Raw genomic sequence first — 25,043 nt, forward strand, 5'->3', positions numbered from 1 at the left:
TTTGGCTGTGTATGGTGTGTGTTTAAGCAACAGAGTGAGACGACGTGAAGGAAGAGGAAATGGGTATGCGCATGAAATCACAGCACTGTAGCGAGGACCTGGAAGCTCCCACAACCGAGCAAGCCAAGGTAGCTTTGACTAGACGAGCAAGCATCGGCCTTCGATACAAAACGCAAAGCTCAATTATTGCCGTGCAAGCTTAAGACGTTTTCTGTCTACAAAAATAAAAGCCTAAATGGAATGCCTATAAATGGATGCATTTATTAACAACTTCTAACATTTATAAACATTACTTCTTTCTCAAGTAATGAGCTTGCACAGCAAGCATAGCAGGCAAGGAGAATTCATCCCTGGTGGCCTCACCCAGCAAAGAAAACAAATATTAAGAAGAAGGAAAGGCTCTGAAAGTGACAATTTCCATATATACATGCTGAAAGAAGCAAAACCAAAGGAACATCAGTTGTTCTTTCATTGCTTATTGCCGATAGCCCATTATACAAGAACACTGCTGTAGTTCATTCACTTACATATCTCCGGAAATAAGAACTCAACACCTATCATCAAAAGACAGCAACAATTTACAGTGAGAGTATAAACACTTTAGATGACAAAAAACCAGAACCACCATATACTGTTAATAAAAAAGATAAGAAATCTGGTTTGGAATCTCACTCTAGAGGGATGAGAAATCAAGTTCTGCTGGGTGAATGTGCATACTGGGATAGCAGGAAATGAGAGAGTGGATCAGCTGGCAAAAGAAGTGGCTATAAACAAACAGATAGAAACAAGTTACCAAAAGTACTCAAAATCTGCTATAAAAACACTTGCAGAAGAAATAACCCTAAACTTGTGGGAAGAAAAATGGTCAAAAAATGGATCAACAACAAAAGAATTCTTGTCAAATATTGGAAGGAGACTCTGGCCGTAAAAGCATGCCATCTCAAGTTTAACCGCTCACGCATTAATGCATCTGCTGCAGTCTCCCATAGGCTACCATGTTAAAGAACCAGCCGTTTGAAGGAAAAGAGTCCGATTTTCGAAATGGATTAATTCCCAAACCTGAAACGAGCCCCAATTTTAGTAAGTTATGTTATTCTCACTGAAAGGTAACAATTTGCATGACATGCTAATATCGGAATTTAGATTCGAGACAATCTTTCTCACGCTTTGTCTTTAATGTACTTACCGGATTTGAATAGTTGTGTTACTTTAAACAAAGTTATTATGGTTTAAAATATTAAGTTTTGTGTTTTATGAGGACATTCTCTTGTCGCTAACAGAGACGTGTCAGCCATTATACAGTACTTAGTTTCTCGCTTGGCACGGAGTGCGCATGCTCGCCAAGAGGTTTGATGTGTGATTGACTGTTGACAAGGAAAGCGTTTGGTATCTGAGTAACGGGAGAGTAAACAAGATAGCGTTCGGAAGGAATTTAGAACACAGGCCGGCAGATATTTAGGTTCGGAGGAACTTAAGTTTTTTTTTATGTGACAGTCAGAGGAAAATTAATAGTATATTCCGAAAAAGGAATAGTGGAACTATTAAGTTTTTAATGTGGAAATGGTATGTGGATAAATAAAAGGGAAATATTGCTATATGCGTTTTAAACGAAATATTGGAGGAAACACTAATTGAAAGATTTATAATAGATTCCGAAAAGGGAATTGTAGAACTGTATTGGAAGAGTTAAGACTGCCAATAAGCATTTAGTGAATAAAAGAAGAATTTGCTATTTACGTTCAAAAAGAAGTTTCGAGAAAACTCTGATTAAGAAGTTTCGAGAAAACTCTGATTAAGAAGTTTCATCTGTATTAAGGATGCCGGATCTAACTATTATTTGTACTAAAAAGAGACAGAATTAAGTCAGGAAGATTTTATGTGTGCTACATGAGTGATGAAAAAGGATCCTGTGTAAATGAAGAATAGAGTCATATATCTTTGGAAAAGGGCCTTGACAGAGAGAGAGAGAAACTGGCTATGAATATTTTGCCATTTTGAAAACAAAGTGTATAGTCTTAAGTGTAAGTTTAACTTAAAAAGACCTTGGATCCAATTAATTTGTAGTTAGTTATGTAAACTTGTTTGAAGTGTATATATATTGTTTTTGTTTTATTAAATGTGTTTATTTTGTATTTGGTCTTGAGTCAGTGATTATTTGGATTCTGAAAGAAAGAGTTAAGATCATTGCACCAATTGGAGTGAACCCTTGTGCATATAATAATATATAGGTACACTCGGAAATAAAAAAAATAATTGTTAGAAACAGAGATCATCTCTATGGTAGGATTAATATTTAAGATAATATATATGAATATCCTATATATATCTATATAAAAATCCACCAATTATTAACAAGGCCACATACTACAGACACCAGCTATCATACTTATTCTTTAAATCATCCACACTGCTTGCTTGCACTCACAACATCCAATGGCAATCCATTCTAATCACACACCACCCTCTGAGAGAAAAATTTAGCCCTCATCCCCTTATTAGCAGCATTCATTCTCAGCTTCCAAGGATGCCCTCTTGTCCTTTCCCCACCCTCCATAAATTGTAAAATTCCATCAATTGAAATCCTGTTTGACCCTTTCAAAACTTTTGTAAGTCTCAATCATATCTGTCTGCTAGTGTCTGCAGTCTACAAATTCTCAATCTGTCTTCACAGTCAGTATTCCACAATCCTGATATCATTTTTAACACTCTGCTTTGTACTCTCTCCAACATATCAGAATCACAACAGAAACCAGACTTGTGCACAATAGTCCAAGTGAGGTCTTATCAAGACCTTATAAAGAGGTAAAATGAAATCCTTATCTTTACATGTGAATGTTCGTTTCAGCATTGCAATTATCTTTTGAGTTCTATTTGTAATCTTTGCCACATGGCCCTGGAACTTCAACTTCCTATCTACTAACACTCCAAGATCCTTAGCCTCATCAATTTCTTCTAGCATAATCCTATTAATATAATACGACATTGGATATCTAATCACACTGAAGTGATGACTTTACATTTACTGACATTAATCTGGCACCCATTTTCCCATGTCCACAGTTCCAGCCTATTCAAATCATTCTGTAAGTACAAGTACTGCATATCAGCAGCATTCCTGATTACCCTACCTATCTTTGCATCATCAGCAAATAGCTCTATGTTACTTGTTGTCAAATCCTTCCCAATATCATTAATTTATAGATTGAATAACAGTTGACGAAGTACTGATCCTTGTGGCACACCACTGGTACATTAAATCTTGCAGACTCACATCTTATACCACTTTTTCATATCTGTCAGTCAGCCATTTTCTTCTTATTATTATTATTATGTGACACCTCCAGGGAGTCCAAAGACTCATCGAGGAAGAGTGTGCCAACAGCATCGAATGATTTATTCCCTTCCAACTACTAATCACGCTCAAACTTGCTTAACTTTTTGCACCAGCCATTAGTAGCAGAGGCTCTACCAATCGGCCAACCTTTCCATTCAAATATTCTATAACCCAAACCCATTTTCTCCAATTTATGCAACAGTCGTCCATGATGTATTCTGTAAAAAGCCTTAGCAAAATCCAAAAGTATCATGTTGTATCCATTCTCCTTGTCTAGTTCAATGATAACATTGTTACAGAATGTGAGCAAGTTGCTAAAACATGACCTTCCCTTAGAAAACCCATGTTGTTCATTGGAAAGTAGAGATTCACTGTCAACCCATTTCTGAATGCGAGTACTAACCAATTTTTCCAAATTCTTCACCACAACTCCTGAGATACTATTTGGTCGATAGTTGGATACTTCGGTCTTTGCACCACCCTTGTGCAATGGAATCGCCATACATTCCTTCCTGTGGAATCTTTTCTGTTCTGAGACTCATATTAAACAGCCTGGTCAAAAGAATAGCCAGTTCAGTGTTCAGTTGAACACTCTTTTAGCACACATGCTGATATCCCATCAGTCCATATGCTGAATTTCTTATTCAGTTTACGCAACCTCTAATACATCATCCTTATACACCTGCGTTTCTTCATCCAGTGAAGAAGTAGCAGTGTGCTCAATGTTGCGTACACCAGGTTGACAGCTTTTAGCAAAATGGGCACTCATCAATCTGTAATCCTCACGCGATCTGGATTTAGAAGAGCTATTCTTTCATATTCATTCTTTCTTTTACTTGCAGCATATCAACAGAATTCTTGTGGGTTGTCTTTAGCATGAAGAGCCAGTTTCTTTTCATACTCAGACTTTGTTTTCCATACAACAGTTGTGACTATTCTAGCCTGCTGCTTATAATGTTCATAACGGACTGATAATTAATTTCTGATATTGTTCAAATTATATAGTGTAAATATATGTATATATAAAAATATAAATGCGGATGTAAAGGGCAGAATATATACATATAGATGTAAAAATATAAATGTAAATATGAATATTGATACAAAAATATAAATATAAATGTTAATCAGTACTTTGGAGTTACATGTAATATATGCATTGTACACAGTGGAGCATGTAGTTAATAAATTACCTCTTAGTAGGATTACTATTGGGAGGCAAACACATGCACAACCACACACACACACACACACACACACACACACACACACACACACACACACACACACACAGTGCCGGTTCTAGGAGTCCTGGTACCCTGATGCAGTTTTGAGTTGAGCATCCCCTACGTTTTTTTTTTTAATGCAGTTAAAATTTTAAGGTTAAAAAAAATCAAAACACATATTTTACATAAAATTGTGTACTTTGAAAAATAAATATATATTAACAGCACAGCAAAAATTGCAAAACATACAAAAACGCACATGGACTAGAATTACACATACGCATATGCGATTATAACTAGAGATGCACAAACTAAAAAAATTGCACAATGACAAGAATCATTTAATTTTTAATGGAAAAAGAATGTATGAAAAAAAAAAAGTTTAAAAAGTTTACTTTTCTTGATTTTATGGAATGAATGCGTGCTGCATGTAAAAAAGAAAGTTGGTAGTGTAAAGCATCATCCTGTAATATGATGCCCTGGGCGAGTGCTTGACTCATCCAGTGCTTCCACCAGCTCTAGACTACACATAGTGAAAACAACTTGCAGTTTTGCTAAATATTATTAAAAGGCACCATATTTATTACACTATATTTAGTGCATATCCACATTTAATAAATGCTAATATTAAAATGTGTTTTTTTTTCCCACTCATTTAAGACTTCTTATGCAACACATCGCCTGCTTACCATGTTAAACTGGCTCTGCGTGCGCACACGCACACACATACACACACACAGAATACCCAGTTTCCACTCTGATGTATGACTTCAAAAGTCTTTCATCTATATTGTGTGGATAGGGAGATGAAGTTTAGGGGGCACATTGCGAAAGTAGCTAAATCGGCACATCAACTCACTTGGTTGTTAAAAAATACCTTGATGAGCAGAGACAAGCAAGTTATTGTACCTCTGTACCGAGCCTTGATAAGATCTCATCTTGACTACTGTGCCCAGATTTGGTCACCTCGGTTCCTTCTTGATGGGAGGAGGTGGAGAGGATCCAGAGGTGAGTGACTAAGATGATAGCAGGTCTATGGAATGAACCATATGAGAACAGTTATGTTGGAGGTTTAATGGATTTTTTACAACACTCAAAAAGAATTAAAATAGAATTTAATACTTCCTATATTTCGTCCTAGTCACTAGGACATCTATGGGGATTACAAAGACAATTAATGTAACATGCACACAAAAACTTACAATACTAAGCCCAACCACGTGGGTGACAATACAGTCCTATCTAGGTGGAGCGCCCTCTAAGGGCAGTTGTAGGTGGCCTGGAATGTAAGGTGGGACCTCTGGTGATGACTGTTTCCCAAATCTTTGGAAGCTTAATGCAACCGTATTTGTTAAGATTTGGTTGGTTTTTGAGAGCTGCTGCTGCTTCTAAGAAAAGTCTCTCTTTCTTGAATTTGCTGTGGTGGAGCATGGCGGTTTTCTTCCATGATACTCTGTGGGTGGTGTCCAAAATGTGGTCAGCCAAGCCTGAATGGCCATAGTTGTGTTTAACGATGTACGACTTGTGTTCCTCCAGGCGGATGGATGCTGATCTGCCTGTCTGTCCAAAGTACGCAAGCTTACAGGAACAGGGTACTTTGTAAACTCCAGGCAGAGAGAGAGGAGGGAGTTGATCTTTTGTAGAACGGATAAGGGTAGCCATTTTGCGGTAGGGCTTATATGCTGTGTGTAGGTTATACTTTTTTAGTATCTTGGCTGCTTTTTTTTCCGAAGTGCCACGGATGTAGGGTATGGTGATGGCATTTTTGAATTCTTGTTGAAGAGAGGGACGGGGAATGGGGGAGGAATTTATTATTTTTTGATGCTGTGTTCACTGTAGCCATTGGAGAGGAAAGTTCTGTGTATGTGGTTAAGCTCAGTAGTGAGGGCGGTTCCACTGGAACAAAGATTGTGGGCTCTCTAGGTAAGGGTTTTAATGATGCCATATTGTTGTGAGGGGTGGTGGTGGGAGAGTTTGTGAATGTATCTGCCTGTGTGTGTGGGTTTTCTGTATATTAGTAAGCTTTGATATCTCCTCCTTGTTTACCAATATTCCCTTAACTGACACTTTATCTCTCTTAGAAAACGTTTTTCCCTCTGACATCTTAGATCTCTTTTCCTTTGCCATCAACTCTGGGTATTTCGCTTGGAATAACAAAATCTACAAGCAGATAGAGGGAACTGCCATGGGCTCCCCCCTCTCACCCCCCCTTGCCAATTTCTATATGGAAGATTTCGAAAAACGAGCCATAGACTCAGCCCCACTCAAACCGTCTATCTGGCTTAGATATGTAGATGATGTGTTCTCTATTTGGCCTCATGGCCCAGACACGTTAGATTCCTTCCTTGGTCATCTCAATAGCCTACATCCAAGAATCCAGTTTACTATGGAAAAGGAAAAGAACAATTGTTTACCCTTCCTAGACACCTTAGTCACGCGCCTGCCTAATGATACACTTGCCTTCACTGTATACAGAAAACCCACACACACAGGCAGATACATTCACAAACTCTCCCACCACCACCCCTCACAACAATATGGCATCATTAAAACCCTTACCAAGAGAGCCCACAATCTTTGTTCCAGTGGAACCGCCCTCACTACTGAGCTTAACCACATACACAGAACTTTCCTCTCCAATGGCTACAGCGAACACAGCATCAAAAAAATAATAAATTCCTCCCCCATTCCCCGTCCCTCTCTTCAACAAGAATTCAAAAATGCCATCACCATACCCTACATCCGTGGCACTTCGGAAAAAATAGCCAAGATACTAAAAAAGTATAACCTACACACAGCATATAAGCCCTACTGCAAACTGGCTACCCTTATCCGTTCTACAAAAGATCAACTCCCTCCTCTCTCTCTCTGCCTGGAGTTTACAAAGTACTCTGTTCCTGTAAGCTTGCGTACTTTGGACAGACAGGCAGATCAGCATCCATCCGCCTGGAGGAACACAAGTCGTACATCGTTAAACACAACTATGGCCATTCAGGCTTGGCTGACCACATTTTGGACACCACCCACAGAGTATCATGGAAGAAAACCGCCATGCTCCACCACAGCAAATTCAAGAAAGAGAGACTTTTCTTAGAAGCAGCAGCAGCTCTCAAAAACCAACCAAATCTTAACAAATACGGTTGCATTAAGCTTCCGAAGATTTGGGAAACAGTCATCACCAGAGGTCCCACCTTACATTCCAGGCCACCTACAACTGCCCTTAGAAGGCGCTCCACCTAGATAGGACTGTATTGTCACCCACGTGGTTGGGCTTAGTATTGTAAGTTTTTGTGTGCATGTTACATTAATTGTCTTTGTAATCCCCGTAGATGTCCTAGTGACTAGGACGAAATATAGGAAGTATTAAATTCTATTTTAATTCTTTTTGAGTGTTGTAAAAAATCCATTAAACCTCCAACATAATGTCCTCACAGCACTTAAGCCTCTACACAAGCATATGAGAACAGGTTGAAGATTTGTGGGTTGCAGAAACTGGTTGATAGGTGGAAAAGGGGAGATATGATTGAGACATTCAAATTGCTAAAAGGATTCTATAAGATTAATTCAAAGGATATTTTTGAGATCAGGACTGGTGGTGGGAGAACTAGGGGACACCTATGGAAGCTGGGCAAGAGTGTGGTTAGCAGTGGTGTTAGAGCTGGCTTCTTTACTTTTAGAGTGGTAAATGAGTGGAATAAGCTGCCAGAGTCTGTTGTGGGTGCTATGACAGTGAGCGAGTTCAAGGCAAGGTATGATAGATATTGTGAGAATGTCGTATAGTTGTGTGGACATGATGTTTAGGGCCTCCCTCGATGAGTCTAAGGACTCCCTGGAGTAGCCCGAAAATAATAATAATAATAATAATAATAATATTAAATACTCCTTGAAGAATAGTGGCAGGAATTAGGAATTTGATTATGATGATGCTTACCAGAAATTACCTTCTTTTGCTTAATGACACTTATTTTCTGTTTGCCCTAACTGCTATCACACTAAACATCTTATTCTCTGTAAGTTAGTGGTCTCATACAGAGATTGGGGGGGGGGGGGGATTCCACCCAGAAACTCAGGTTTTTCGTCCCCCAGAACAACACCAGCCTCGTGAACACACACAAATTTATAGTCGTGAAGTGAAATACATACTTGAAAAATCCCTCATTGGACGAGCTCAACTAGTCCTAAGGGATAGTTGAGGAAAACTGGGGAGAACCCACACACACGAAAACAAACAACAACATCTTATTCTCTTCACTCCCTTTTACTTTCTGTTTGTAATTCACTACTCAATCATCACTCATATTCATTATCATTCACAAGAATATCATAGCCAAGAAATCACTTCAATAGGAAATGCTTATGAAATGATATGATGAATAATTATTATTATTGCATGACAACTTCAATATTTATGCTTACATAATCATAGCTACCATACTGGCCATCTTCAACTTGTGTGAGACTATATGTGAAATTGAGGGACTCCGCAAGAATCTTCAGCAAATCCATGCAATATCCACGGCAGCAGTAATTATAAACAATTCCTAAGAAAAATAAAAATCTGCTAAAATTTCTATTAAAATAAAGCAGACATTTAAATAAATATAATTAACCCATTGAGCAGTGAATTATATATCTCACTTTCTGTGGTGTACAATTATATGAAAAATATTGGGAAGATTGATGAAAGATTATAAGGCTCTCAAAAACCTGCAAAACCTCAAAATTCAATGATGGCTTTACTGTAGTTAAAATTTGAGCATGTGTATGTGTCTGCGTTTGTGGACACATACGTTAATGCTGTGTTGAGGATGGAAGCATGGTGACATGTATATACATTGCTTTGCTGCTCAAAGTTTAATAGCAATTAATCTTATGACAAAAGCCTCTATGACTATTTAAAACATTATTTAACATTTTACTAATCATAAACAGTAATAATATTCAATAAGAAAAAAAACATAATATTTCATTATTATTATTATGATTATTATTATTATTAACATCGCACCTCCATGGAGTCAAAGGACTCATCTCAGGAAGTCCATACTCTGAAGCAAAAAAATCATCAAACCAAGTCTTAAACCCATTCACAGTTTCCACACTCATCACACTCTCAGGCAATGCATTCCATTTACAAATTAAAAATCTGCTTCATTCCTCTGCTCACTTGGCTTATACAGCTTTCAGGGATGGCCTCTAGTTCTACTCTTGCCTCCCTCTACTCTATGAAAAATCTCCTCCATATTAATCTGATAATGACCACTCAGCAACTTATATGTCTCAAGCATATCCCCCTCTCCTTCTTCTAGTCAAAAGTCTCTGCAACTTATGCTCCCTCAATTTCTCCTCATATCTGACACTGACTTAGTAAACTTTCTCTGGATCCTCTTCAATACATCCCCTTGAAAACCAGGTGACCAAATCTGTACACAGTAGTCCATATGCTGCCTCATCAAAGCCTTATACAAGAGAACCAAAATCTCTTTGCTTTTCATAAAACTGGGGAGGGCAATAATTGATAAAGGTAGTGTAGATATCCTGTAGGATGATTTAAATAAAATGGCATTGTTATTAAGAATCCTTAATAACCTGAGCACAAACAAGGCATCTGGTCTTGATGGTATTCTACCAGTGTGTTAACTTGTGTCCCAGACACCTATCCTGTATCACCTCTTCAATCTAGATTATTTAACCGGCATCTACCCTACAACATGGAAACAGGCCCACATCCAGCCCATTCCAAAGAAAGGTGATAAAAGTCAACCAATAAACCACCATCCAATTGCTCTCACTTCTGTTCTCTCTAAAATTATGGAAAAGGTCATCAAACACCCAGGAGTTTATCTAAACAAATTTAGATAAACTCCTGGGTGCCGTCGAAATCTCTAAGGCAGGGGTTCCCAACCTTTTTGTTTCCTAGAGCACATTCTAAAATACGGGAGGGCGACGGGCACCATCTATTTTTTCAAGAAATTTTTTGAATTCTTTTGTTAAATGAATACATACAAAGTTTACATTGTTATCAAATGTTTTGTTGCTTAAAAGTTTACATTATATAAAAATTTAAATATATATATGTAAGTTAGTGTGATCTTTGGCATTGCATTTCATTGGCCAGTGCTTCATAATTAGGAGAATATGATGATATTCCAGTTTAAACTATTAAACTGGAATAAACAACTTCGAATGCGTGTCTACTTTATATTGTATGCGTTTAATACTCGTCATGTGTCATTAACGCATGCATCATATAGCATGCAATGAATTGTTGCATGATTATTTCAAACTATACGGCACACAGTTGAACAGTGGCGGGCACAGACAAATTGGTCAACGGGCGCCATGGTGCTCGCAGGCATAGGGTTGGGAACCCCTGCTCTAAAGCATTTGACTAGTTTTAACACATGGCCCTACTTAGCAAACTACTATCCTTTGGTCTGCTTTCCACATTCTGCAACTGGAATCACCAACTTTCTCATTGGTTGCTCACTACATGTCATTGTGGATAATTTCCTCTGCTCAGATTTTCCCACAAAAGCAGGAATAACCCAGGGTTCTGTTCTTTCACCCACTCTCTTCGTCTTGCATGTAAATGACCTGCTCTCACAGACTTCCAATCTTATCCATAGCTTTGCCAATGACAGTAGACTCCATTCCCCCTTTTAATTTGACAAGCATTGTGGTGCTCAAGTATTAGAATCCCCAAGATCCACCACAACCAGTGGCCTGAAAATTGATCTCCTAGCAATATCCCAATGGACAAAGACAACCGTGTAGACTTCAATGCCACCAAAACTCAGATCTGTCATCTCTCGTAAAAAAGACTGGCATCCCTCCCACTTTCTTTCAATAATACTCAGGTATCCAAACATGATTATATTTCCCTAATTGGACTGATCCACACCTCCAATCTTTCCTACCACAAACACATTTTAAATAAAGCTTCCGCAGCTGCCAAAAAAAAATTGTTGTACTTTTTTTGCATAAGACACTACTTCACACCTTCACAGCTGCTAACTCTTTACAAATCCCAAATCTGTCCAACACTGAAATATTGCTTTCATATTTGGGGTGGTGCACCAAAATCCTCTAAGATTGTTCAATTTTATCCAGAAAAGGATAATCCAGTTAATTAATTATCCTTTTCTCACATACCCACTTGCTGGCTTGGTTGGCCGAGTGGTTAGCATATCTGCCCTCTACTCAAAAGGCTGCAGGTACGAATCCAGGCGTGGGCATGGATGTTCATGATTGTCAAAATACTAGTGGTGGTGGGCAGTGGATGGCGTTGGTGTAGTTGTGGTTCATTGCACTTAGTGGATTAAGTGGTGGAGATTGAGTTGTAGAGTAGGTGCCCTCCCTTCATGAGTCTTTGGACTCCCTGGAGGTGTCATGTAATAATAATAATAATAATTATTATTATTATTATTATTCAGCCGTTCAAGGAGTCAAAAGATTCATCGCGGGAGGTCCTTCCTAAGAAACACAAAGTCTATCAAGACTCATCGTGGGAGGTACCTCCTGGGAAACACAAAGTCTATCATACTACTCCTTAAACTCGTAGACCGTTCTTGCTCTCACCACACTATCAGGCAATGCATTTCATGGTTCAACCACCCTCCATGCAAAGAAACCACTCCTCACACTCTTGCTCACAGTTTCTAACTTCCAGGGATGGCCCCTTTGTCATCACTCCTTCCCGCTGTTCAACCAAGCGAAAGAACTCCCCAGTGTGAACTCTGTAACCACCTCTCAACAGTTTAAAAGTCTCAATCATATCACCTCTCCTCCTTCCATCCACCAAACTCTGCAGTCCACATTCCCTTAGCCAATCCTCATAACCAAAATTGTACAGTTCTGAAACCATCTTTGTCATCTGTCTTTGTACCCTTTCAACAGTTAATTTATCCCCTTCAAATCCTGGGGACCAAATCTGAGAACAATGGTCTAAGTGTCGTCTGATCAGAGACTTATACAACAGAATAATAACCCTTTTATCTATGCAGGTCAGTGTCCTTCTCATTATTGCAGCAATCCTCTGTGTTACTTTCACCACCTTTGCAATATGTCCCCTAAATTTCAGATTTCTATCAATCATCAGCCCCAGATCTCGTCTCCCCTACTTCCTGTCTCATCTTCCTCCGGTATAGCTTCTCCAATAGAGTATCCATCGGCCATCGATGTGTCCCAAATCTCAAGACCTTACATTTTGCTGCATTAAAATGACATCCCCATTCATTTGCCCATCTATCTAGCTTATTCAAATCCTCTTGCAGGGCTACCACATCTGCACTATTACTAATAACCCTTCCCAGCTACGCATAATCTTCAAACAACTGAATATCTCCCTGCAACCCACTGACAATGTCACTGATATAAGGGTTTAGCAATTATAGGTCCCAGTACTGAGCCCTATGGGACCCCACTTGTAACCTTCTGTCTCCTTGAAACTGCCCCACAATACACAACTCTCTGATACCTATTGGATAGCCAATCCTGAAATCAATTGACCGACCTGACATCCAGACCCATGTACTGCAACTTAAATATCAGCTTATCATGTGACACCCTGTCAAATGCCTTCGCTAAGTCCAAGAAAGTGGCAGTATATGCTTTTCCCTCATCTACTGCTCTTGTAACTTTATGATAAAAAAATAAGCATATTACTAAAACAAGAGCACCCCATTCATAAATCCATGTTGACTCTCACAGATAACATTACCCTTATCTGCCCAATGCTGTATACGGTCCCTCACTACTTTCTCCAAGATCTTAACAACTGCTGATGACACAAACTGGCCTGTAATTAGACACTTACAGTCTGCTACTACCCTTATGCAATGGCTCTATCTTACCTTCCTTCCATTCCCTGTGCACCTTTCCTGCAGTCAGACTTTCATTGAAAAGCCAGGTTAAAGGCACTGTCAGTTCCCTAGCACATTCTCTCAAAACTCGTGGTGAAATACCATTCACTCCCATCCAGAGTACTCAGTATTTGGAACACACTCTCCTCCTCCTCCTGCACCTCTAAACCTCCAACCTGCCCTATCCCTCTAGTATTAAAATTTACTCCTCCAGGATGAAATACTCCAATAAAGTGTTCATTGAACAATTCCACTATGTCCTCTGCATCAGAAACTCTATTCCCATTTTTATCCAACAATGTCATTCTTCCACAGTCATTTCTCCTCCTAATTGCCACATAGCTAAAAAATTCTCTAGGATTTTCTTTGGATCTTAGGACGAATTTTTTCTCATATTCCAGTTTCGCCTTCCTTACCATGCTAGTCACTCTCCTGGCCTGAGTCTTATATTCTTCATGCATCTTCTCTTCACCTGTATTCTTATATCTCTTCCACAGTCTCTTTTTCGCATGCAGTTTCTGTATTGTTTGGTACACAATAAATAATGGAAAAAACTCACATAGAAAGATTATTTATTAGTATAATTTTCGCCTGTGTGTCACAGGCATCTTCAGTACATTAAGCTCAAAATTAAACACTAACTGACAATTCCAAAAAGCGCCACCTAAGTAGCTGGTGTAAGATAACTAAAAAGGTCAATAACTTTCCTAAAAAAAAAAAAAAAAAAAAAAAAAAAATTAATACAATAAAAAGTTAGGAAAGATTAGCTGATTTGTAAAGTACTATCTCCCATAAAGGGGATAGACGTAAGCCGTCGGATCTGTTTAAGTTGGGAGAATGAAGTAGAGTTTCACATGTTTCTTTATAAAGGCGTTCCATGAGAAACTGACTTTTGTGAAGAACTCTTGTCTTTCTCCAATGAACTCTGTGTCTAGTGAAGATGGCATATTCAGAAAGTCCAGACTTTTCAGGTTTAAAGTATTCAATATAAAATTGGTGTTCTTCTAGCAGAATAGAGGCAGATCTTCCCGTATGTCCGAAATAAGATAATCCACAAGAGCACGGAATCTGGTAGACACCTGGATGATTAAGATGTGGAAGTTTGTCTTTAGGAGAAGTGAGAAAGGTGGAGTTTTTCTAAACGGTCGAAAGGCAACAAAAATATTCAGTGGTTTTAAAACTTTTGCTATACGTTCACTGATGCCTTGTACATAAGGGATAGTAATGCGCGTTATTTCCTCTGTGTTTGAAGAGGAAGACATATTAAAACTACTCAAAGTTCTTTTAATGAAGCAATTCTTATAACCATTAGATAGAAAGGAAGAAGTTATGTATTGTAGTTCTTTCTGTAAAAGATCGTCTGTAGAACAAAAGGAGTGGGCCTGATGAACCAGTGTTTTAATAGTTCGAAACACAGGCGAAAATTATACTAATAACGTGAGTTTTTTCCGTTATTTATTGTGTACCGATATGTCTATTCACGGTTTACCTCTTTTAAAACTTATTAATATTGTTTGTCATCCACTTTACTCCAAATTGTGTCCTCTTCTTCACTTGTGAAATACAGCTTACTATTGCTGCTAACAAATATTCCTTCACAATTTCCCAAGCACTATTGATATATTCTGGCCTTCAATTCCTTTGTCCATGAAACTTCCCCAAGTTGACATCTAAGACTATTATAATCACCTGCCTTATGGTTCCACATACATTCGCATCTCTTTGGTTCTCCTGCATGTCTATTCATCTTCCATGTCAAAACCACATGGTCGCTCTCCAGCTGGTGGGAGAGATGTCATCTCAGTTATTATCAACTCTTCTGATGCTATGATCAAATCTAAAACTCTTGAACCTCTTGTTCCCTCTATTACATGTTACCTAAGACATTTGTCCCTCAAGAATTCTAGAAATTCCATTCCCTTATTGTTACATGCAACTTCCTCTCCCCAATTTATATTGCTGTAGTTAAAATCTCTGATAATAATCATTCTTCTTGCACTTGCCAAGCTCAACTGTCTAAACATTTCCTGGTCCCTACCCTCTGTGCTCCTTGGTCTGTAGCAACATTCCACTAAATATCCTGTCTTGCCCACCTCACACCATATGCTTTCAAAATCATTATTGTCACTGCCTTCCAAAGCCTCCACTCTTAGAAGACATAAGTCATCACTTACAATAAGCAATACTCCACCATCATGCTTTCCCTTCCTATCCTGCCACTTCTATTCCTGTTATTATATCATCTTCTGCCAACCACGTCTCGGTGATCCCAATAATCTTTGGCCAGGCTGATACTATCGGCGCGACCAATTCCTCTCCTTTATTCCAGATACTCCTGGCATTAGTATAAAGCATAAAAATGCTATTGTTTCTATACTCTGCATTATCTCCTCTAGACTCACTAGGCTCAGCAGTACCTGATTGATGTCTTCCCCCTTCTACCAAGTACCGATTCCCACAAGAGGCCACCTCTTGTGGGAATTGGTACACACCAACTCGTTCAGAACAGCAATCTCTCCAGATGCCTGTGTCCTTCCTCATTCAAATGCAAGCAGTCTCTTGTATACAATTCCTCTCTGTTCTCAAATACCCTCCAAGCATCCACACATTCCAATCCTCTCTTCTGGCACATTCTAGCTATTATGTTATTCAATATTACTGCTCTTCTGCTCAGCTCATCACTATCATACCTAGGCAACATGCACACTATCTTTCCTCTCTGTGTCTTCTTTCGTACAACCTCAAATTCTAAATAAATTCTAAATATAATAATAATAATAATAATCTCTCTCTCTCACAGATGTTGAGTTTCTGCCTTGTACCTCTTCAACAGACATTTTCATGGACAGTGCTTTCCACGGATCTCAACATATATCTGTTATAGTCACTACAGGAACACAAATCCTGATTATACAATCTGTCGAAAGATCAAGATGGAATTTTCGCAAAGCTGAGAACAGTACTCTAAACAAATTGAATCTAACATCCATTGGGTCAACCTCGAGTTGAAAATTACAAACGTTTTGTAGGAGTGCTGATAAGTGCTGTGAAACGATGTATACCAGAAGTTTCTGGAAACAGTACACCCCCATGCTGGTCTCCTGAACTATTCACTATTCAAAAAATACAAAAAAAAAAAAAAGATCCAGATCCTGAAATTGGAAAAAGAATTTTAGAAATGCTTAATGAAGAATGACTCCAACATTGGAAAACCACAACCAAAATTTATTAGACTTCACCCACTCTAGCTGCAAGGCCTTGATATGAAAACTTGGAACCACATCAGTTTCTAAGCATAAAGAAGTCACGAAGATCACTCCTAAAGATATAGCAACTAGAATCCAGCAAACATCTAACAACGCAAAGATTAGTGCATCCTATTCTAAAGAAATTAGGATCAAATATATCCATGTTTATAGAAGTGTCAAACAAAATAACCACCTCTCAATGCCATTAACTGAAAACGAACTGATTCAAGCAATTAAATCACTGAAAAATAACAAAGAAGCAGGCCTGGACGGTTTATACCCAGAGTTCATCGTGGAAATAATGCTCGTAAGTGGATTTTGCAGTTTTTCTGTAAAATTCTAGAAAGCGGGAACATCCCAAAGGAATTCTCGAGGAGCAAAGTTATAGAACCTAAAACCTAGAATAGAGCATACTGATGTAGCAAACTATCGACCAATATTTTTACTAAGTATTCCCTATAAACGTTTTGAATGATTACTCTATAATTGAATTTACCCATTGATTAATGCTATAGTACCAATGAACAAGCCAGATTCAGAGACTCTCACAGCTGCTGCGATCAAGTACTTACCAGCTTCTATATGTGTAGTAAGGGTAAGTACTTGATCGCAGCAGCTGTAAGAGTCTCTGTAGTATTCATAGATCTGTCCGCCGCATACGACACAGTTTGGGTGAATGGACTCATATTGAAATTTGCAACCGTAGTACAAGACCCAAAGATGATTAACATCCTAAGTGCATGACATCAAAATTCAATTCAAGGTACAACTGGATGGTAAAAACAGTCAATTTAAAGTAATAAAAAATGGACTACCACAGAGCTCTGTGCTAGCTCTGCTCCTCTTTAATTTATACATTAGTGACATGCCACAAACCTCATCCCAAAAGTTTGCATACGCAGCCGATCTGGCATTGGCAACTCAGACTAAACACCTGAAAGAGGCCAAGACTGTGCTCAGTTCTGACCTTGAAGTTCTGTACAACTATTACACCAAATGGCGTCCCTGCCCAAATCCCTCTAAAACTGAAGTTTGCACATTTCTCTTGAACAATCATCAAGCTGATCAACAGCTAAAGGTCTTAATCAAAGGAAAAATATCGAAGCACAACCTCAACCCAAACTATCTCGGAGTCACCTTAGATCACTCTTTAACCTTCAGGAAACACCTGGAAAATGTCCGCCAAAAGCTAAAATTTAGGAATAATATCTTATCAGGAAGCTTGTGTGTTCGGGCTGGGGGGGACGTGACATGCCACAAACCTCATCCCAAAAGTTTGCATACGCAGCCGATCTGGCATTGGCAACTCAGACTAAACACCTGAAAGAGGCCAAGACTGTGCTCAGTTCTGACCTTGAAGTTCTGTACAACTATTACACCAAATGGCGTCCCTGCCCAAATCCCTCTAAAACTGAAGTTTGCACATTTCTCTTGAACAATCATCAAGCTGATCAACAGCTAAAGGTCTTAATCAAAGGAAAAATATCGAAGCACAACCTCAACCCAAACTATCTCGGAGTCACCTTAGATCACTCTTTAACCTTCAGGAAACACCTGGAAAATGTCCGCCAAAAGCTAAAATTTAGGAATAATATCTTATCAGGAAGCTTGTGTGTTCGGGCTGGGGGGGGGAACAGGAGCCAACACTTTAAAATCTGCTTCCCATTGTTAAATCTTGAATTAAAGGTATTATATTGTAAAATATTTCATTCAGATTTAACAGGTACAAAAATTCCCAGAGAAAATGCTTGTATATAAGTGAAATTGTTGACAGAAGTAACGAAATAATCATTTAATTGTAAATTCTCCTATGTATTATATTGTTAAGTGTCCTTGTAAAACTGATAAGGGTTGGAATTTAGTGAAAGTTATGTTAATATGAGAAAGTTAGATCTAAGTATACGAGATAATCGACTTAAAGAAACGACCCCCAGGCAGTCACGTACGCGAGGTCCAAGTTGCGTGTGTGTGGAGAACGCAACAAGGAGAGAACGGTACCGAGTGCACACAAATTTTAGGTGGCAGCCGGAAAAGAGTGACGTAAGAGGGAGAACAGCTCAGCAAGGATATATAGAGCTTGGCGATGCCAACTCGGGGTTCTTTTTTCGTTCAGGATTCCTTTCAGTCATTCCTGGGAAGTTGCGTGAGAACAGTCGAAAAGAACAATGTCCAGTGGCAGCCATGCGGCCAATAGCGATCCAGTGCAATCATAATCATCGGTACAGCGGAAAGGCCAGCACAAACCGATCAACATGCAGAACCACATGGACCGAACTGGCAGAGCAGCTTCGCCCACATCAGAAAGGGTGATTCGTGATCGTAATCACTAGTTTGTCCTACCTGAGGACAACTGACCGTAAGAGAGGGTAACAAGCCATGTGAATTTTTTTCGGGAGATCGAGAGAAAAGGCAAGAGAGAGATTCTGATGCTCGGTAATGTAAAACAGTTAGTGTGCAAATTTGTGCGGATATGCTCAGTGATTGGACTTACAAAACTGAACCAGGACTTTAGTATCTAATCAATTGGTAGATTGTCTTAGCTCTCAGTAAGAATTCATGTACAGTGTGGAATTGAATTGCTAAAGTTTGTTATAGCCTGATAGTTCTTGAATCTAGAATAAGATAAATGCTTGTACAAGAATGTTAGTTGAATAGGATCAAATCAGAAATTTAACTGGAAGTAGATATTGTCTCATATTGTTTATGACTAGGAGTATTAAGGTTATGTCTGGTTAATCATTTTAAATTTTGTAGGAAAGATTCAGTTTTGTTAAGTGATCTTAATATTTGTGCATCGTATTAGCGTAATAAATAAACCTTTCTTTTTCTTATCTAACAAATTGCCTGATCTGTCAACTCAATGCACCACTCATAAAAATAGAACCAGTGCAAGCTAAATTGTGGGAATACCTACGACTGCAGTAAGAGTAAAGATATATAAAGTTTTTTTTGTAATTGGGAATTTTAATTGCTTGATTATCGAAGAGTGTGTCATTCTGAGTGTTAACTCCCTGACAAGGAAGATTCTCTTGTCTAAGAATTTGGATGGCACAGCTTTAACAAACAAATTTTTCCATAAGTTACTTAAGTATAAAGAGCTAATAAGCTTTAGTAATTTTAGTAAATTTTTCCATATTCTGACACGGAGTTAATTCCAGATTTGTATCAAAGAAATTTGGCTGTAGGCATGGACAATTTCTTTGTCTAAAAAGTTTTGCACACATGAGCAATTTAAGTAGTGGTCACAGAGCAAAAAGGGTGAAAGCAAGTGTGAGAAATTATATCAAGTAATAGGGATATTCACTAAAGATAATAATCGTAAGTTTCAATAATAACAAATTATAAACACAACAAACACACACACAAGGTAAGAATTTAAAATAAAGTAAAGAGAAATTTAACACCATGCCCTAGTGTACTCTTGTGCAGAATAATGTGCTCCAGTGTGGTATTCGAGTCATGATGTCAGCAAGGTCGATGTACAGCTTAATAATATCATGAGAATTATCATGGGTTGCATAAAGTCTACACCTGTTGAATGGCTACCAACACTCTCTAACATCATACCACAAGACATAATGAGGAAAGTTGCCACTAACAGGAGTGGATAAAATGTATGGAAATAACAACTACCCATCCATGAGGACCTCCAAAATCTACCTCCTATTCACTCAAAGTCCCATAACCTGATCTGGAAAAACCAGCAACCAGATACATATTCTCCTGAAACTGAATTGAAGAAATTACTGGCTTACTTCAACAATAAAAAACGTACACCTCATTACAAACCTACAACAGAGGCCAGGCCCTTGCCTTTGACCTGCCCAGACAACAATGGAGCACACTCAACCACCTGAGGACAGGCCATGCCAGATGTGTTACCATCATGTACAAGTGGGGTTTCCATCAATCCCCCACATGTGACTGTGGTGCTGATCAACAGATCATCGATCATATTATCCAGGACTGCCCACTGCAGAGTTTTAAGGGCACAATGATGGACCTGTTCCAGGCTACCCTGGACACAGTCCAATAGATTAGAGACACTCTGAACTTAAATTTGTGATTTTTAGTATATAGTTTTGGCATATATATATATATATATATATATATATATATATTGTTGAAATTAGGATTTACTCGGGATGTATACATTTATAAAAATAAATTTAACTGACTAGAACCCGAGAAAGTATAACAAAAACCTTTAATACATCACAACTAGTTTCATCGGTGATCCGACTTCTTCAGGTGAGAAATAAAAACATAAAACATAAAATAACACGGTAAAAAAAGAACTTTACAGCTTAATAAAAAGCAGAATAATAACAGTCATATTTGAATAGGTGACCGCGTGCTACCGTTGGCATGAGTAGAATGTGTGCGACAGCTAATTTTTGAGCGCCAGTACTGGATTACTGCGCTATGGGAATCGGGTAAATTGTAGCTAAGATTATTGTTTAAATGTGAAGGGTCCAGAACTATTTCTTTTGATTTGATAATTCTTCTTTCTAATTCATCCTTGCAAATATATAAATTAGTAGTGCGTTCCCAATCAACTTGATGTGGCTGTTCTTCAAGGTTAGAGTTTGCCGAGAAAAGGACATGACTGGAAAGGGCGCTCGCTCGTGCTCTACTGTAGGAGATGTCACGTCTATGTTCCTCAAGACGAAGTGAAACAGATTTGTCTGTCTGGCCAAAATAAGGTCGACCACAGTTGCACAAAACTTTATAAACACCAGGAAAATAGGTTAGTTTTTCTGAAAAGATGCAAATTTTACTCTGTCATCCCAAAGTTTTTAGATTTCAAAGAATTGATTTGCACTAAACGTGCTCATAATATCTATCACAAGGCTAAACTTGATTTATTATATGAAAGAATCGCAGATACCAAGTCCACATTAGCTTCTTTGTTCTGCAAAAGAGATTCTTTAGAAAATAACTTAAACTCATCTTTAGACAACAGGTTCTGGATTGATATTAAAAACACGAGCTCTCTCCGTGCTTCTAGATCGCAACTCTCCAACAAATTAATTCTTATCAGAAAATTCAACCAACTCAAACAGGAACAAACTCGCCAATCCAATATCAACTCACAAAATTTAAAAAATGTTGTGATTAACAAATCCTCTCACACACTTTCTCCTGCAGAACTTAGTGTGCTCTCAAAGGGCCTTAACTTCGTTCCTTCTCCGACCTTCATTCCTAAAGAACTCTTTCTTACGAAAGTTGAGAAGGCAGCTGGACAATTACCAAAACAAACTGCGAATCTACTTAGGATCGATGCCATCTTTACCATTAACAACAGTCATCGTCCTACAGATAATCTATCGCCGACAGAAAGGAAAGCAATACACCAACTTCGTAACAACAATGACATTATTATCCTACCTGCTGATAAAGGGAATGCAACTGTAATCTTAGACAAAGCTGACTACCGTTATAAGATGAACAACTTGTTAAGTTCTAATACGTATTCTATGGTAGAAAGTGATCCCACAAGAGAACTTCATAACCGTACAAACAATCTTCTGAAATCAACTTCTGAACTTCCTAGACATACAAGACTATCTCTCCGCTCTCTCCATCCCCTCATTCCTCGGTTGTACGGCTTGCCTAAGATCCATAAGGTTGACACCCCTTTAAGACCTATTGTGGAAGGGATTGACTCACCTACATACAATCTGTCTAAATATCTTGCAGCTTCTTTAAAACATTTAGTTGGCAATTCTTCTTCCTTCATCAAAAACTCTGAAGATTTCATCTCAAAAATAAAAAATTTGAATCTTTTAGACTCGGACAGAATGGTGAGTTTTGACATCGTATCATTGTTTACGAATGTTCCTACAGATGAAGTTCTGAGTCTTCTTAAGGACAAGGTTTCTAAAAAAGTGTTCGCTCTTCTAACTCACTGCATCAATTCCGGCTATTTCTGCTACGAAGAGAAAATATACAAACAAACTAGCGGTTTAGCTATGGGCAGCCCTCTATCTCCAGTCTTAGCTAATTTTTTTCTAGAAGATTTTGAAGAGAAAGCTATTTCCTCAACTACTTTGAAACCTAAACTGTGGTTACGTTACATCGATGACGTCTTCCTTATTTGGGGACATAGTTTAGAGGAACTGCAAAACTTCCTAAACCATTTAAATAACCAACATCAAAACATTAAATTCACATCTGAACTAGAGGTTAACGGCGTTCTCCCCTTCTTGGATCTAAAGATCAGTAGATTTCCTGACTGTCTTAAATTTTCAATTTTTCGAAAAACCACCCACACTGATAGATATTTACATGGTTCTTCTCATCACTTCCCACCTCAGAAACTGGGCATCATCTCCACCCTTGCCCATCGAGCAAGATGTCTCATTTCCACAGAAGAAGACCTTCAAACAGAGCTTAACTTCCTGAAAAACACCTTCTTAAATAATGGATATTCGTCTCGTAACATCACTAAACGCTTGAGACCACGCCAACATCCTCGACAAGAAGATGACTCCAACCCTATCACTCATATACAGTTGCCTTTTATCAGCACTCTTACCCCAAAACTAGCTAAGATTCTGAAAAAATTCAACATAAAGACCGACTATACTACGCTGCCAAAACTTCGTTCTTTTCTGAGTCGACCAAAACCAAAACACAACCATCTGCATTTTCCTGGTGTTTATAAAGTTTTGTGCAACTGTGGTCGACCTTATTTTGGCCAGACAGACAAATCTGTTTCACTTCGTCTTGAGGAACATAGACGTGACATCTCCTACAGTAGAGCACGAGCGAGCGCCCTTTCCAGTCATGTCCTTTTCTCGGCAAACTCTAACCTTGAAGAACAGCCACATCAAGTTGATTGGGAACGCACTACTAATTTATATATTTGCAAGGATGAATTAGAAAGAAGAATTATCGAATCAAAAGAAATAGTTCTGGACCCTTCACATTTAAACAATAATCTTAGCTACAATTTACCCGATTTCCATAGCGCAGTAATCCAGTACTGGCGCTCAAAAATTAGCTGTCGCACACATTCTACTCATGCCAACGGTAGCACGCGGTCACCTATTCAAATATGACTGTTATTATTCTGCTTTTTATTAAGCTATAAAGTTCTTTTTTTACCGTGTTATTTTATGTCTTATGTTTTTATTTCTCACCTGAAGAAGTCGGATCACCGATGAAACTAGTTGTGATGTATTAAAGGTTTTTGTTATACTTTCTCGGGTTCTAGTCAGTTAAATTTATTTTTATAAATATATATATATATATATATTCATTTTTTCTGTTTTTATCTTTTTATTTGCACAAATCCGATCCATATGAAATGTATGTATGTATTTATGGAGAGTGATCTGCTGAATTAGCAACTGTTATTATTATTATTATTATTATCATTATTATTATTAAACAAGACCTCATGGAGTCAAAGACTCATCTAGGAGGTCCTTTTATCTCACACACATCTCATCATAACGTAACTTAAACACATTCAAACTCCTTGCAGACACCACACTCTCAGGCAAGGCATTCCAATCACTCACAACTCTGCACGAAAAAAACCTGCCTCTCATCCCCTACTCACACCCTCTTTATACAGTTTCCAGGGATGACCTCTGGTTCTCCCCGGATCTCCCACTAATCTCTGTAGAACTTCTCCACCATTGATCCTATAACAACCCCTTACCAACTTGTAGGTCTCTATCATATCTCCCCTCTTCCTTCTCTCCACTAGACTCTGCAAATTACATCTTTTCAATCTTTCCTCATACTCGACATTCCAGAGGTCAGAAACTACCTTAGTCAGTTGCCTTTGGACCCTTTCCAACATCTCTTCATCCTTCTGAAAACCAGGTGACCAAATCTGGGTACAATAGTCCATGTGTGGCCTAATCAAAGCCTTATACAATGGAACAAGAATCTCTCTACTTCAACACGTCAGTGTCCACCGCATCATTCCCAGAAGTCTTTGTGTTGTCTTCACAATTTTGGCAATGTGTCCCCTAAACTTTAGATTCTTATCCACTATCACCCCCAGATCTCTTATTTCCTCTACTTCCAACATTATATTCTCACCAAGCATAAATTCTGCATCCCATCTTTGTTTTCCAAATTTTAAAACCGTACATTTTGCAATATTGAACTCACATCCCCATTTGCTTGCCCAATCACTCAATTTATTCAAGTCTTCTTGCCACAACATCTTCACTACTCTTTATGGTTCGTCCCAACTTTGCATCATCTGCAAACAACTGAATATCTCCATCCTAATCTTCGCTAATATCATTAATATACAAGTTAAATAGTAATGGCCCTAGAACAGACCCCTGAGGCACTCCACTAGTGACTTTCCAGGATATTGCACCCCCATACACAACTTTTT

General features: G+C 38.4%; 1 protein-coding gene across 1 annotated transcript in view; it reads right to left on the reverse strand.

Moving 5' to 3' along the window:
- Positions 1-25,043, reverse strand: part of LOC150105230 (glutamate [NMDA] receptor subunit 1-like) — a 550,508-nt gene that overhangs the window by 219,651 nt on the left and 305,814 nt on the right. Inside the window, exon 10 of the mRNA XM_090395141.1 lies at positions 8,977-9,101. Within this exon, the coding sequence (XP_090251267.1) occupies positions 8,977-9,101 (125 nt within the window). The remainder of the gene's footprint in view (positions 1-8,976; positions 9,102-25,043) is intronic.

The sequence above is a fragment of the Typopeltis vanoorti genome, chromosome 7 (assembly GCF_054136105.1).
Source record: "Typopeltis vanoorti isolate ZY-2024b chromosome 7, IOZ_Tvanoo_1.0, whole genome shotgun sequence".
NCBI lineage: Eukaryota > Metazoa > Arthropoda > Arachnida > Uropygi > Thelyphonidae > Typopeltis > Typopeltis vanoorti.